Genomic DNA, 13528 nt, shown 5'->3' with positions numbered 1-13528 from the left:
TCGGGTTAAAGCGAAAATAGCCAATCCCAGTCGGATCTGGTCTACTGCGCAGGCGCAAGTCACCTGTGCAGTAGAGAGGACTCTACTGGGATCGTCAATTTCTGCCTGGTTTCAGCTGAGAGCCGCTACTGCGCCTGCACTGGAGCCGGGGAAGGTAAATATTGCAGGTGTAATTGCGCCTGCGCCACATCCTAACAAATCATCGGCTGTGGCTTCAGAGGGGCCCACAGAGACCCCCGTGGGATGAAGGACAACAGGGGAAGCCTCAATCAGATGCAGAGGCTTCCCCCTCCTGAGGTAAGTACCACCCGGGGGGGGGGGGGCTTTTCTTCTGATACAGAGTCTCTAAGTGTAAAAGGACCCTTAGTGTTAGGCAGAGGGGAGGTTAGTATTAGGCAAAGTAGAGGGGAAGTTAGTGTGAGGGAGAGGGGAGGTTATTGTTTGGCAGAGGAGAGGTTAGTGTTAGGCAGAGGAGATGGGGAGGTTAGTGTTAGGCAGAGGAGATGGGGTAGTGGTGGGCAGAGGAGAGGGGGGTTAGGGTTAGGCATAGGAGAAGGGAGGTTAGTGTTATGCATGGGGTGGGGGGTTTAATGTCAGGTAGAGGAGAGGGGCAGTTAATGTTGGGCAGAGGAGAGGAGCGGTTAGTGTTGGGCAGAGGAGAGGAGCGGTTAGTGTTGGGCAGAGGAGAGGAGTGGTTAATGTTGGGCAGAGGAGAGGGGAGGTTAGTGGTAGGCAGAGGAGAGGGGAGGTTAGTGGTAGGCAGAGGAGAGGGGAGGTTAGTGGTAGGCAGAGGAGAGGGGCAGTTAGTGGTAGGCAGAGGAGAGGGGAGGTTAGTGGTAGGCAGAGGAGAGGGGCAGTTAATGGTAGGCAGAGGAGAGGGGCAGTTAATGGTAGGCAGAGGAGAGGGGCAGTTAATGGTAGGCAGAGGAGAGGGGCAGTTAATGGTAGGCAGAGGAGAGGGGCAGTTAATGGTAGGCAGAGGAGAGGGGCAGTTAATGGTAGGCAGAGGAGAGGGGCAGTTAATGGTAGGCAGAGGAGAGGGGCAGTTAATGGTAGGCAGAGGAGAGGGGCAGTTAATGGTAGGCAGAGGAGAGGGGCAGTTAATGGTAGGCAGAGGAGAGGGGCGGTTAATGGTAGGCAGAGGAGAGGGGCGGTTAATGGTAGGCAGAGGAGAGGGGCGGTTAATGGTAGGCAGAGGAGAGGGGCGGTTAATGGTAGGCAGAGGAGAGGGGCGGTTAATGGTAGGCAGAGGAGAGGGGCGGTTAATGGTAGGCAGAGGAGAGGGGCGGTTAATGGTAGGCAGAGGAGAGGGGCGGTTAACGGTAGGCAGAGGAGAGGGGCGGTTAACGGTAGGCAGAGGAGAGGGGCGGTTAACGGTAGGCAGAGGAGAGGGGCGGTTAACGGTAGGCAGAGGAGAGGGGCGGTTAACGGTAGGCAGAGGAGAGGGGCGGTTAACGGTAGGCAGAGGAGAGGGGCGGTTAACGGTAGGCAGAGGAGAGGGGCGGTTAACGGTAGGCAGAGGAGAGGGGCGGTTAACGGTAGGCAGAGGAGAGGGGCGGTTAACGGTAGGCAGAGGAGAGGGGCGGTTAACGGTAGGCAGAGGAGAGGGGCGGTTAACGGTAGGCAGAGGAGAGGGGCGGTTAACGGTAGGCAGAGGAGAGGGGCGGTTAACGGTAGGCAGAGGAGAGGGGCGGTTAACGGTAGGCAGAGGAGAGGGGCGGTTAACGGTAGGCAGAGGAGAGGGGCGGTTAACGGTAGGCAGAGGAGAGGGGCGGTTAACGGTAGGCAGAGGAGAGGGGCGGTTAACGGTAGGCAGAGGAGAGGGGCGGTTAACGGTAGGCAGAGGAGAGGGGCGGTTAACGGTAGGCAGAGGAGAGGGGCGGTTAACGGTAGGCAGAGGAGAGGGGCGGTTAACGGTAGGCAGAGGAGAGGGGCGGTTAACGGTAGGCAGAGGAGAGGGGCGGTTAGTGTTGGGCAGAGGAGAGGAGCGGTTAGTGTTGGGCAGAGGAGAGGGGAGGTTAGTGGTAGGCAGAGGAGAGGGGAGGTTAGTGGTAGGCAGAGGAGAGGGGCGGTTAATGGTAGGCAGAGGAGAGGGGCAGTTAATGGTAGGCAGAGGAGAGGGGCAGTTAATGGTAGGCAGAGGAGAGGGGCAGTTAATGGTAGGCAGAGGAGAGGGGCAGTTAATGGTAGGCAGAGGAGAGGGGCAGTTAATGGTAGGCAGAGGAGAGGGGCAGTTAATGGTAGGCAGAGGAGAGGGGCAGTTAATGGTAGGCAGAGGAGAGGGGCAGTTAATGGTAGGCAGAGGAGAGGGGCAGTTAATGGTAGGCAGAGGAGAGGGGCAGTTAATGGTAGGCAGAGGAGAGGGGCAGTTAATGGTAGGCAGAGGAGAGGGGCAGTTAATGGTAGGCAGAGGAGAGGGGCAGTTAATGGTAGGCAGAGGAGAGGGGCAGTTAATGGTAGGCAGAGGAGAGGGGCAGTTAATGGTAGGCAGAGGAGAGGGGCGGTTAATGGTAGGCAGAGGAGAGGGGCGGTTAATGGTAGGCAGAGGAGAGGGGCGGTTAATGGTAGGCAGAGGAGAGGGGCGGTTAATGGTAGGCAGAGGAGAGGGGCGGTTAATGGTAGGCAGAGGAGAGGGGCGGTTAATGGTAGGCAGAGGAGAGGGGCGGTTAATGGTAGGCAGAGGAGAAGGGAGGTTAGTGGTAGGCAGAGGAGAGAGAGGTTATTTTTAGGCACAGAAGATGGGGAGGTTAGTGGTAGGCAGAGAAGAAGGATGGGTTGTGGTAGGCAGAGGAGAAGGAAGGTTGGTGGGTAGCGGTAGGCAGAGGTGAGGAGAAGGGAGGTGTTAGGTAGAGGAGAGGGGAGTTAATGGTAGGCAGAGGAAAGTGGTGGGGGGCAGAGGAGTGGGGTGGGGGGGGGGGTTAGTGGTAGGCAGAGGGGAGGGAGGGTTAGTGGTAGACGGAGAAGAAGGGAGGGTTAGTGGTAGACGGAGAAGAAGGGAGGGTTAGTGGTAGATGGAGAAGAAGGGAGGGTTAGTGGTAGACGGAGAAGAAGGGAGGGTTAGTGGTAGACGGAGAAGAAGGGAGGGTTAGTGGTAGACGGAGAAGAAGGGAGGGTTAGTGGTAGACGGAGGAGATGGGAGGGTTAGTGGTAGACGGAGGAGAAGGGAGGGTTGGTGGTAGACGGAGGGGAGGGTTAGTGGTAGACGGAGAAGAAGGGAGGGTTAGTGGTAGATGGAGAAGAAGGGAGGGTTAGTGGTAGACGGAGAAGAAGGGAGGGTTAGTGGTAGACGGAGAAGAAGGGAGGGTTAGTGGTAGACGGAGAAGAAGGGAGGGTTAGTGGTAGACGGAGAAGAAGGGAGGGTTAGTGGTAGACGGAGAAGAAGGGAGGGTTAGTGGTAGACGGAGAAGAAGGGAGGGTTAGTGGTAGACGGAGGAGATGGGAGGGTTAGTGGTAGACGGAGGAGAAGGGAGGGTTGGTGGTAGACGGAGGGGAGGGGAAGGTTAGTGGTAGACAGAGGGGAAGGGGGGGGGGGTTAGTGGTAGACGGAGGGGAAGGGGGGGTTAGTAGTAGACGGAGGGGAGGGGAGGGTTAGTGGTAGACGGAGAAGAAGGGAGGGTTAGTGGTAGACGGAGAAGAAGGGAGGGTTAGTGGTAGACGGAGAAGAAGGGAGGGTTAGTGGTAGACGGAGAAGAAGGGAGGGTTAGTGGTAGACGGAGAAGAAGGGAGGGTTAGTGGTAGACGGAGGAGATGGGAGGGTTAGTGGTAGACGGAGGAGAAGGGAGGGTTGGTGGTAGACGGAGGGGAGGGGAAGGTTAGTGGTAGACAGAGGGGAAGGGGGGGGGGGGGTTAGTGGTAGACGGAGGGGAAGGGGGGGTTAGTAGTAGACGGAGGGGAGGGGAGGGTTAGTGGTAGACGGAGGGGAAGGGAGGGTTAGTGGTAGACGGAGGGGAAGGGAGGGTTAGTGGTAGATGGAGGGGAAGGGAGGGTTAGTGGTAGGTAGAGGGGCGGTCAATGTTAGGCAGAGGATAAGGAAGGTTAGAGTTTGGGAGAGGGGAGATTAGTGGTAGGCAGAGTGGAGGAGAAAGGAGGTTAATGGGTAGTGGTAGGCAGAGGAGAAGGGCAGGTAAGCGGGTTGTGTTAGGCGGGGGGGGGTGATACGCAGAGGAGATGGGTGATTAGTGGGTAGTGGTAGGCAGAGGAGAGGAGGAAGGGAGGTCAGAGGAGGGGGTAGTGGTAGGGAGGGGAGCTTAGTGTTAGGCAGAGGAAAAGGGAGGTTAGTGTTGGGCAGAGTAGAGGGGGTTAGTGTTAGGTGGTGTGGGGGGGTAAGTGGTAGGCAGAGGAGAGTAGAAGGGATGTCAGTAGAGGAGAGGTGGGTGGTTAGCGGTAGGGAGAGGAGAGGGGAGGTTAGTAGTAGGCAGGAGAGAGGAGAAGGGAGGTTGGTGGGTAGTGGTAGGCAGAAAACATGAGAAGGTGTGTTAGGCAGAGGAGAGGGGTGGTTAGTTTGATAGTGGAGAGGGGGAAGATAGTGGTAGGCAGATGAGGGGAGGTTAATGTTAGGCATTGGAGATGGGGGTAGTGTTGAGGGGAGGTTAGTGTTAGGCAGAGGGGAGGTTAGTGTTAGCCAGAGGGGAGGTTAGTGTTTGGCACAGGAAAGGGACGTTGGTGTTAGGCGGGGAGGTTAGTGTTTGGCACAGGAAAGGGACGTTGGTGTTAGGCAGAGAGGTTAGTGATTGGCACGGGGGAAGGAGGGGTGGAAGTTAGTGTTAGGCATGGAACAAGGAAAGGTTGTTGTGAGGGTAGGTGACAGGAAAGTTAGTGCAATGTATGTTAGTTTGATGATGTAGTCCACTTTGTTGGAGCACCTCCACTACAAGTGTCTCCAGTTTTCCATCCTCACTTTCTTGTATTTTGGCCCAGCTCTCCTGCTGTACAATGCCCTATGTAGTGTGTCCTTTCCCCCTAGTACCTCTGCTCTAGGGCTCACCCACATTATGTTCCAATGCCCCGGGAGTGTGCTGCTGCTGTGTAAACTGCTGTGTCATGTACATAATTTCCTCAGTACTGTGAAAATTTTATACTTTCCGGGTTAGACAAAGTTTAACACAGTGCAAACGCTTTTTGAGTAAAAAGCTAAGCTAAGTTAAAAAGTGAATTTCTCCAAGATACTGCGCTCACACAGGCAATAAAGTCTTCTTGCAATGATGTCACTCAAAAGAAAACAAAAAGTAGACCCTAGCGTTATAGTGTATTAATACATTGCCTTTCTCCCATAACACCCATTGCTGTAGGTAATATCAGTGTGTACGTCCACCAGAAAACAGGGTCTCACAGGTTCTCACCGTGTAATGTGGCTGCCAGGTTACAGACAGCAATAAAGCACCTCCAGCCTCAGAAATATACACTCTCTCTAGTGCATACAGATATCCTTTAACACATGTGGCCTCTCACCTGATCTATAGCTGTCCAAGTTATAAGACAGCAAGTTAGCTTAGATCATCCTGGTAATCGCCAACAGCATCACTCCAAGCAGATGGATCAGCACAAAAGCAACAGTTTCATGCCAACCTATCAATTGAAGAGCTTCTCATAGCGTAAAAACTTACATTTATTTAAAATTTTAAAAGGTAGTGCACTCACCTGATCCAGGTTAAAACAAGCATAACATAGTATGAACTCCTCCACACTGACTCTCCATGCTTGTAGCTCTGCCCTACGTGTTTTGTGCATGCGCACTCATCAGGGGCTGAGCTCTTCAGTTGATAGGTTGGCATGAAACTGTTGCTCTTGTGCTGATCCATCTGCTTGGAGTGATGCTGTTGGCGATTACCAGGATGAGCTAAGCAAACTTGCTGTCTTATAACTTGGACAGCTATAGATCAGGTGAGAGGCCACGTGTGTTGTTAAAGGATATCTGTATGCACTAGGGAGAGAGTGTATATTTCTGAGGCTGGAGGTGCTTTATTGCTGTCTGTAACCTGGCAGCCACATTACACGGTGAGAACCTGTGAGACCCTGTTTTCTGGTGGATGTACACACGGATATTACCTACAGCAATGGGTGTTATGGGAGAAAGGCAATGTGTTAATACAGTATCACGCTCTGGACTTTTTGTTTTCTTTTGATTGACATCATTGCAAGAAGACTTTATTGCCTGTGTGAGCGCAGTATCTTGGAGAAAGTCAGAACGTACATCTTATGCTTGATGACTGATGTTGCTATCCAAGGACACTTAGCTAAGTAAAAGGACTTAAGCTGATGAACTTTAGGGTGATAATATTGGAAGCATTTTAGAACATTGATTGTGTGAGCGTACACATACATAGGATTTGGTGTAAGTTAAAAAGTGGACAGCTAAATTAAAACTGAAGAAAACCATTCCTAAAGGTGCGTACACACGCACAACAGCAGCCAACGACGGGTACGTCGGCACCTCACGCTGGGCGGGTTTTCTGCAGACTGTAGTGCGTGTGTACGCAATATCGGCGGACTGATAAGGCTGTTCCTGAACGTTCAGGAACAGCCTTATCAGTCCGTCGACAGTGCGTACACACGCACTACAGTCTGCTGAAAACATGCCCAGCGGGAGGTGCCGATGGACCCGTCGTTGGCTGCTGTCGTGCGTGTGTACGCACCTTAAAGGCGAACTGTAGAGAGAGGTGTATGGAGGCTGCCATATTTATTTCCATTTAAGCAATACAAGTTACCTAGCTATCCTGCTGATGTTCTGCCTCTAATACTTTCAGCCATAGACCCTGAACAAGCATGCAGCAGATCAGGTGTTTGACAAATCTGACAAGATTAGCTGCATGCTTGTTTCTGGTGTGATTCAGCCACTACTTCAGCCAAATAGACAAGCAGGGCTGCCAGGCAACTGGTATTGCTTAAAAGGAAATAAAAATGGCAGCCTCCATATACCTCTCACTACAGTTCTCCTTTAAGATGACCACTGTTTAGGAAGGCCTGTAGAGATAATCACTTAGGAAACACAGACAAGGTGCATGATTTGCTGATAAGATTGAGACATCAGGTGATCTATCTAGTGGATCTCACTCTGTCACAGTTTGTATCACTTAAGGTGGCCATACACTGATCGATTTGCCATCAGATTCGACCAACAGATAGATCCCTCTCTGATTGAATCTGATCAGAGAGGGATCGTATGGCCACCTTTACTGCAAACAGATTGAGAATTGATTTCAGCCTGAAACCGTTCACAATCTGTGGTGGTGGTGCTGCCGCTGCCCCCGCCCGCCCGCATACATTACCTGCTCCAGCCGGCGCGACTAACCCTCTGTCCCCACAGCTTCTTCTCCGTGCTGGTCTCCGGTCCGGCTGGGTTGTCTTCACTGAACTTCCTGTCCGGGGAAGTTTAAACAGTAGAGGGCGCTCTACTGTTTAAACTTCCTGCTGGGACAGGAAGTTCAATGAAGCAGCAGCCAGTCCGGAACCCAGCGAGGAGAAGAAGCTGCGAGGACAGGGGGTGAGTCGCGCCGGCTGGAGCAGGTAATGTATTGCCGCTAGCGTCGGTTGTCGGGCATTCGAACGCCGCTATCGACGCACTCCTGACCCGCCAGCGATCGAGGGAAATCTTCCGCACGGACGGATCGACGGGAACGATTGATTTTGGACGGAAATCGATCGTTCTGTCAGCGTTTGCTCAACGATTTTGCAGCATATTCGATCACAGTGATTGAATCTGCTGTATATCGGCAGCAAAATCGTTAGGTGTATGGGCAGCTTTACAGTGTTTCTGCTCACTGGGGGCATAAAGGTTTAACTGCATATTAAACCGCAGTGATGTGGCCGGAGTCCATGGAAAAAGCTCTCCATCTTTGAAGGCAATCCAGTAAATTTTGTTCAACCATTTTAGCTGTGGATGAAACCTGGTTCCAACACTTGGCCCCAAAATCAAAGCGCCAGTCAGTGCAGTGGAAGCATGCAAGCTCTCCACCTCCAAAGAAGGCTGAAGCCGGCTACACACATCCAATTTTGATTGGCCAATGAGTTTTACCTACTCCATGTAGTATGAGGGCCAACAGATTTTGAATACTATGAACAGATTGTGCAGGTAAGCTCTCATACTACCTGGATCATTTACCAATCAAAATTGGATAGGAGTACTAGGCTTAAAGCCTGGTACATATTTTCAATTATGATTGGCCAATCACTGACCAATTTTCCAACCTCTATATAGTATGAGGGTTTACCTACACAATCTGCTCATAGTACTCAATGGGCTTGATTCACAAAAGAGTACTAACTGTTAGCACGGCCGTTTTCATGTGAATTTTGGCATTGCGCACGATCGCGAATTTTCGCGCACAAACGTTATCGATTTCACGGGAAAATTCGCGTTTGCGCGCGAAAACGTTATCGTTTCGCGGGAAAATTTGTAGTCGCGCGCAATGCAAAAATTCGTGCGAAAACGGCCGTGCTAACAGTTAGCACTCTTTTGTGAATCAAGCCCAATATCTGTTGACCCTCATACTACGTGGAGGTGCTAAAATTGGTCAGTGATTGTCCAACCATAATTGAAAGTGTGTATCAGGCTTACAGTAAACCAGAGCTGAATAAATAAGAAAAATTGATACTTACCCACTGCTTCCTCCAGCAGCATAAACACATGAGTCTCTCGGTGTCCTCCCGTGGTCTGCCGTTCAGTGGCAATCAGCCCTGGTAACTGTCTCGGTTGCGTCCAGTCTGAGTATTCTGCGCATGCTTGGGAGGTCTGCATGCGCAGAAGACCCAAACTGGATGCAACTGAGACAGTTACCAGGGCTGAATGGCAGACCGCGGGAGGACGCCGAGGGACTCGCACATGTTTATGATGCTGGAGGTAAGTATCGTTTTTTCTTATGTATTCTGCTCTGGTACAGTTTCACTTGTGCTGCAAATCCAGGAGCTTTACCAATTCGGGTGAGCTGACCAAAAAAACACTGCAGGCACTATTTCCCGCCCCCTCCCCCTTGCCTGTGTATCGGAAGAAGCCTGTTGAGATCAATAGACTGAATTTCTGCTTCTGACTTTGCATGCGGGGAAACACTGCGTAACGACTACAGTGGAGACATAGCTCTAAGACTTCCTTCTGCTGGGAAAGTGATGGTGCTGGCTTATGATGATGGTGCTGGTTTGTGATGTGAAACCATCACAGTGCAATGTTATACTAGTGTTGAGAAGAATCTGCAAGGGGCCAAAAAAAAGGCAGAGGGAAGAAGTTTTATTTGATCAGGATGATGCTCTGAGTCACAAGTACCTTATTGCTATAGCTGAAACTCAGTGTGGGGTTCCGCTCATATTTAAACCCCTCTATTAACCCAGCCTGAACCCCTCAGATCTTCACCTATTTTCAGACCTAAAAGTGATGCCGTCTTGCACCCATTTCAGGTCACATGATGAGTATGATGATGTCCTGCTTAGGAGAACTCATGGAAAAGCATGTGATCAGTTTGATAGATTTGTAAGGTCCTGATTTGCTGTGATGACTTCCTGGTTTAACACGTGATCAGGACCAGCAAATCAGAACCTTACAAATCTGTCAGCTGATCAAACTGATCACATGCTTCTCCATGAGTTCTCCTAAGCAGGGCCATCCCTAGTCCTAGATGCTGATGTCTAATTTTTTGACACTTTAGACAAGTCCCTTTATGCTGAGGGCATAAATGTATTGGAACTTGGTTGGAGGAAATGTGTGAAGCTCGGAAGACACTGTTTTTATAGAACACATCCCAGCTGCATTAAAAAACAAAAATCTACTTACCCAGGGCAAATCTACTTACCCAGGGCTTCCTCCAGTCCCTGGAAGCCATCCTGTGCTCTTGCTGCAGCTCTGCTCCCCTCTGGTGCAAGATGCCTACTGCGTCTGCACAAGTGGCTCTCGAGGGTTGTGCTGACGTCATCCGGACTGTACTGTGCAGTTGCAGTAGTTCTGCGCCTGCACAGTACAGTCCGGATCAAGTCAGTGCGACTTCGTGAGGCGCAGTAGATGCCGACCTGGCGAGGTCTGCAACTGCACCGGAGCTGCGGCGAGGGCACAGGGTGGCTGCCAGGGGCTGGAGGAAGCCCCAGGTAGGTAGATTTTTTTTTTTTTTTTAATTATCTTGGACCTTCCCTTTAAAGTGAACCCAAGGCGAGAGGCATATGGAGGCTGCCATATGTATTTCCTTACAATACCAGTTACCTCGCAGTCCTCCTGATCCTGTGTCTCTATACTTTTAGCCATAGACTCTGAACAAGCATGCAGCAGATCAGGACTTAGCTGAACCAGGTTTTACAGGATTAGCCATATGCTTGTTCAGAGTTTTGATCAACAGGTCATTGTTTACGAGGAAAGAAATATGGCAGACTCCATATCCCTCTCACGATCGGATTCCCTTTAAGAATAGCGCGCAACCTTTCTTTTAACTTGTGTGCATTAGGATCAGGCCAAGTACTAATAGGACACTCGTTGCTCCACTCTTTAAAGGACAGTTGTAACGAGAGAGATATGGAGGCTGCCATATTTACTTCCTTTCAAGCAATAGTAGTTGCCTAGCTATTCTGCTGATCCTCTGCCTCTACTACTTTTAGCTATAGACCCTGGACAAGCATGCAGCATATCAGGTGTTCCTGACATTATCAGATAAGATTAGCTGCATGCTTGTTTCTGGTGTTATTCAGACACTACTGCAGACACAACTGCAGCCAGCACGCTCTCTCTGCTTGCAGGGGGAAACCCGCTTGGCTAATGAAAGAGAATGGGGTGGTGCACACCAGAGAGGTTCGTTTTTTCCATAAACGCAAACTCTGGGGCTGTAGCATTTTTTTTAGATTTCTGAGGCGTTTCTGCCTCAATGTTAAAGTATAGGAAAGTGGAAAACCGCTCTGAAAAGCGCTAGATCAGAGCGGTTTTCCAAGCGTTTTTGTAACAGCTTTACTGTAACAATATTTAAAATCTGCTACACAAAAACGCTCCAAAAACCACTATGCATGTTTTGAAAACCTCTCTAAACATGCCTAGGAATAGCTCTGAAATCTGCTTCAAAAACCTCTAGCGTTTTGCGGATCTGCTGGAGGTTTTTGTTGTGCACTGGGCCATACACAGGACGTCTGCAGGGGAACGGTAGAAGCCTGTGCCCCAATGTGACTCCATGAAGGCCAACAGTAAACAGGTTTTGGATGTGGTTTTTGGCAATATTGCATAAAAAGACCATTAAATTCATGCTTTGTTACTGTTTCCCAGCGTAGACCCGCTAGATGACCGCAACCCACAAAGTCTATCTATATTGGAGAACGTGGCTGATCGCACCATGAAGAAAAGCATGCTAAGAAAGTGGACTTATTTAGATGGGCCAAGAGAAGAAGAGGTAATTGCATATCTGGAAATGATAATCTCAGAAGAAAAAGCAGAAAAATATATAAGCGTTTTCTTTTCTGAAAAAAATTGCGTAACTTCAGTTGAGCACTTTTTAGTGTTGTAGAATGGAGGTTCTCAACAGGTGTATGTGTACCCCTGGGGGGCTTGGACTGGGTCTAGGAGGAACTTAAACTTTTCTTAGTTAATCTATTACAGTTTTTAAATTTAAAATCTGCAAAATGATACATGAATGAGTCTGAATAAGGGTGTTTACTTAATTTAAAACATAAATGAATGGTTTAAAATAATGTAACCATAAACACTAAGTACTCAAACAAATACATTTGTATCAAAGGGTACTTGAGATGATGGTAAAGGGGTACATGCTATAATAATTTTGAGAAACACTGTTTTAGAAGACATATTGTATATACTTGAGTATAAGTCTAGAAATGTAGGTCTGATTCACTTCATAAAAGTATAGGGGTCGACTTATACACAAGTCACATGCAACACTGAGCACACTGAGTAATGTGTGTACTAATAGGGACATACCACTGGGTACATTGCTGCAAACGGGAAAGTGACACTTTGAGGTAAGGAAATGCCCAGAAAACACAGGTCTGAAAGTCCTGGCCACAGCAATTAACAAGGAGGTTGGGGGTAATACTGGGCTGCATAAAAGGGAGTGAATAATTGCAGACCTTGAGGGCCTGGAGGAGGAATTGGATGCATTTAGGACAGGAGTGGTTCATACTAATACTGCATGCAGTGCAGTAATTAACCCTTCCTGAGCCCCAAGTGCAGCCATTACCTTTGCTGGGTAGACTTATACTTGAGTCAATAAAAATTCCAGCTTAAGAGAGTTGAATATTGGAGTCGACTTGTATTCGAGTATAAAAGCTATCTTTTCTCATAACTAAATATGCAATGCACTGAGAGAAATTACAGTAAAGTCCCAATTATCCTGAACTCGGGCAACTGGAAGTCTCAACTAACATGCCTGTGGGGATGACTGGGTCTGTTCTTTTTTTTTGGGGGGGGGGGGGTTGTCGACCCCAAAATACTCACCGAGCCTTCAGCAACATCCTTTAGCTCCTAGTGGCTTTCCAGTGTCTGCACGGTCCCAGCATGTCAGGTGACCCAACATGGCTCAGGTGACATGCAAGGAGGCATACACTGAGGGTGCCATAAAGCCGTCGGGAGCCCACTAGGTGCTCCATGATGTTGCTGAATGCTCATTGAATATTTTTATACTGGGGGGAGGTTTGTGCCTTTTTCTGGTTGCTCAAGCAGCCGGCAGGCACATGTATCTGGCATCAGGCAAGTCCCACCAATTCCGGGTATTAGGGACTTTGCTGTATGTAGGAGCCATCTTAACATCTTATTGTGCTTCCTTCCCCTGCTAGGATGCTAGGATCCTCTCTCTGGTTTCCCCTGTGCCAGTGGAATTTGTGAACAGCCCATTACCGGTAAGGGCAATTGTGATTTTTTTTTTTTGCTGCTGTTAACTTGTGTTGGACAAAAAAAAAAAAAAGACCCTAACCCCTTCAGGACCGTAGGCTGACACCCCCCCTAGTGAATAGGCTTTTTTTTTTTTACTAATTAGGGCTCTGCAGCTTTAAGTGCTCGCTGCAGAGCTGTACAAGTCAGCACACAAGCGGTCACTACTGGGAGACTGACGGAGTGGTGCTTTCTCATTCAAGCGGAGATGCGCGCGCGATCTCCTGCAAAACCCTGGCCCAGGACTTGACGGCAATTGGCGTTAGGCAGTCCTGGGGCTGCCGCCGCATTGACGCCAATTAGCTGAGGCGGTCTTTAAGAGGTTAACATTTTTTTTAGACTTTTAACTTTTTTTTTTTTTTTTTTTTTTTTTTTTTTTTTAAGAGTCACTATAACGACACATAGTAGAATGTAATACATTATTCAGGTTAGCCAATTTTACGTTTATTATTTTGACTTCAGCACCAAAAACACTTCTTATATCTATATATCGCTGTATACTGGTATGTAATCCCACCCTCTCACTACGTTAACCACTTCCCGATTTCGGGTGGTTTGGATGAACTGTGCTGCGGGGGCTCTTCAGCCCGTAGCACAGATCAGATAGCAGGCAGGGCGATCAGACTTCCCCCCCCCCCCCTTTTTTTTTCCCCCACTAGGGGGATGTCCTGCTGGGGGGTGGGTCTGATCGCC

General features: G+C 49.4%; 1 protein-coding gene across 1 annotated transcript in view; it reads left to right on the top strand.

Annotated features, from left to right (window-relative positions):
- Window positions 1–13528, top strand: part of LOC137534642 (uncharacterized) — a 30244-nt gene that overhangs the window by 1174 nt on the left and 15542 nt on the right. Inside the window, exons 2-3 of the mRNA XM_068256246.1 lie at window positions 11219–11342; window positions 12742–12804. Coding sequence (XP_068112347.1) covers window positions 11286–11342; window positions 12742–12804 — 120 coding nt within the window. The 5' untranslated portion in view covers window positions 11219–11285. The remainder of the gene's footprint in view (window positions 1–11218; window positions 11343–12741; window positions 12805–13528) is intronic.

Source organism: Hyperolius riggenbachi, chromosome 10 (genome assembly GCF_040937935.1).
Source record: "Hyperolius riggenbachi isolate aHypRig1 chromosome 10, aHypRig1.pri, whole genome shotgun sequence".
In the NCBI taxonomy this organism is placed as follows: domain Eukaryota; kingdom Metazoa; phylum Chordata; class Amphibia; order Anura; family Hyperoliidae; genus Hyperolius; species Hyperolius riggenbachi.
Note: the sequence above shows the minus strand (reverse complement) of the source record. Positions and strands in the feature narration are given on the sequence as shown.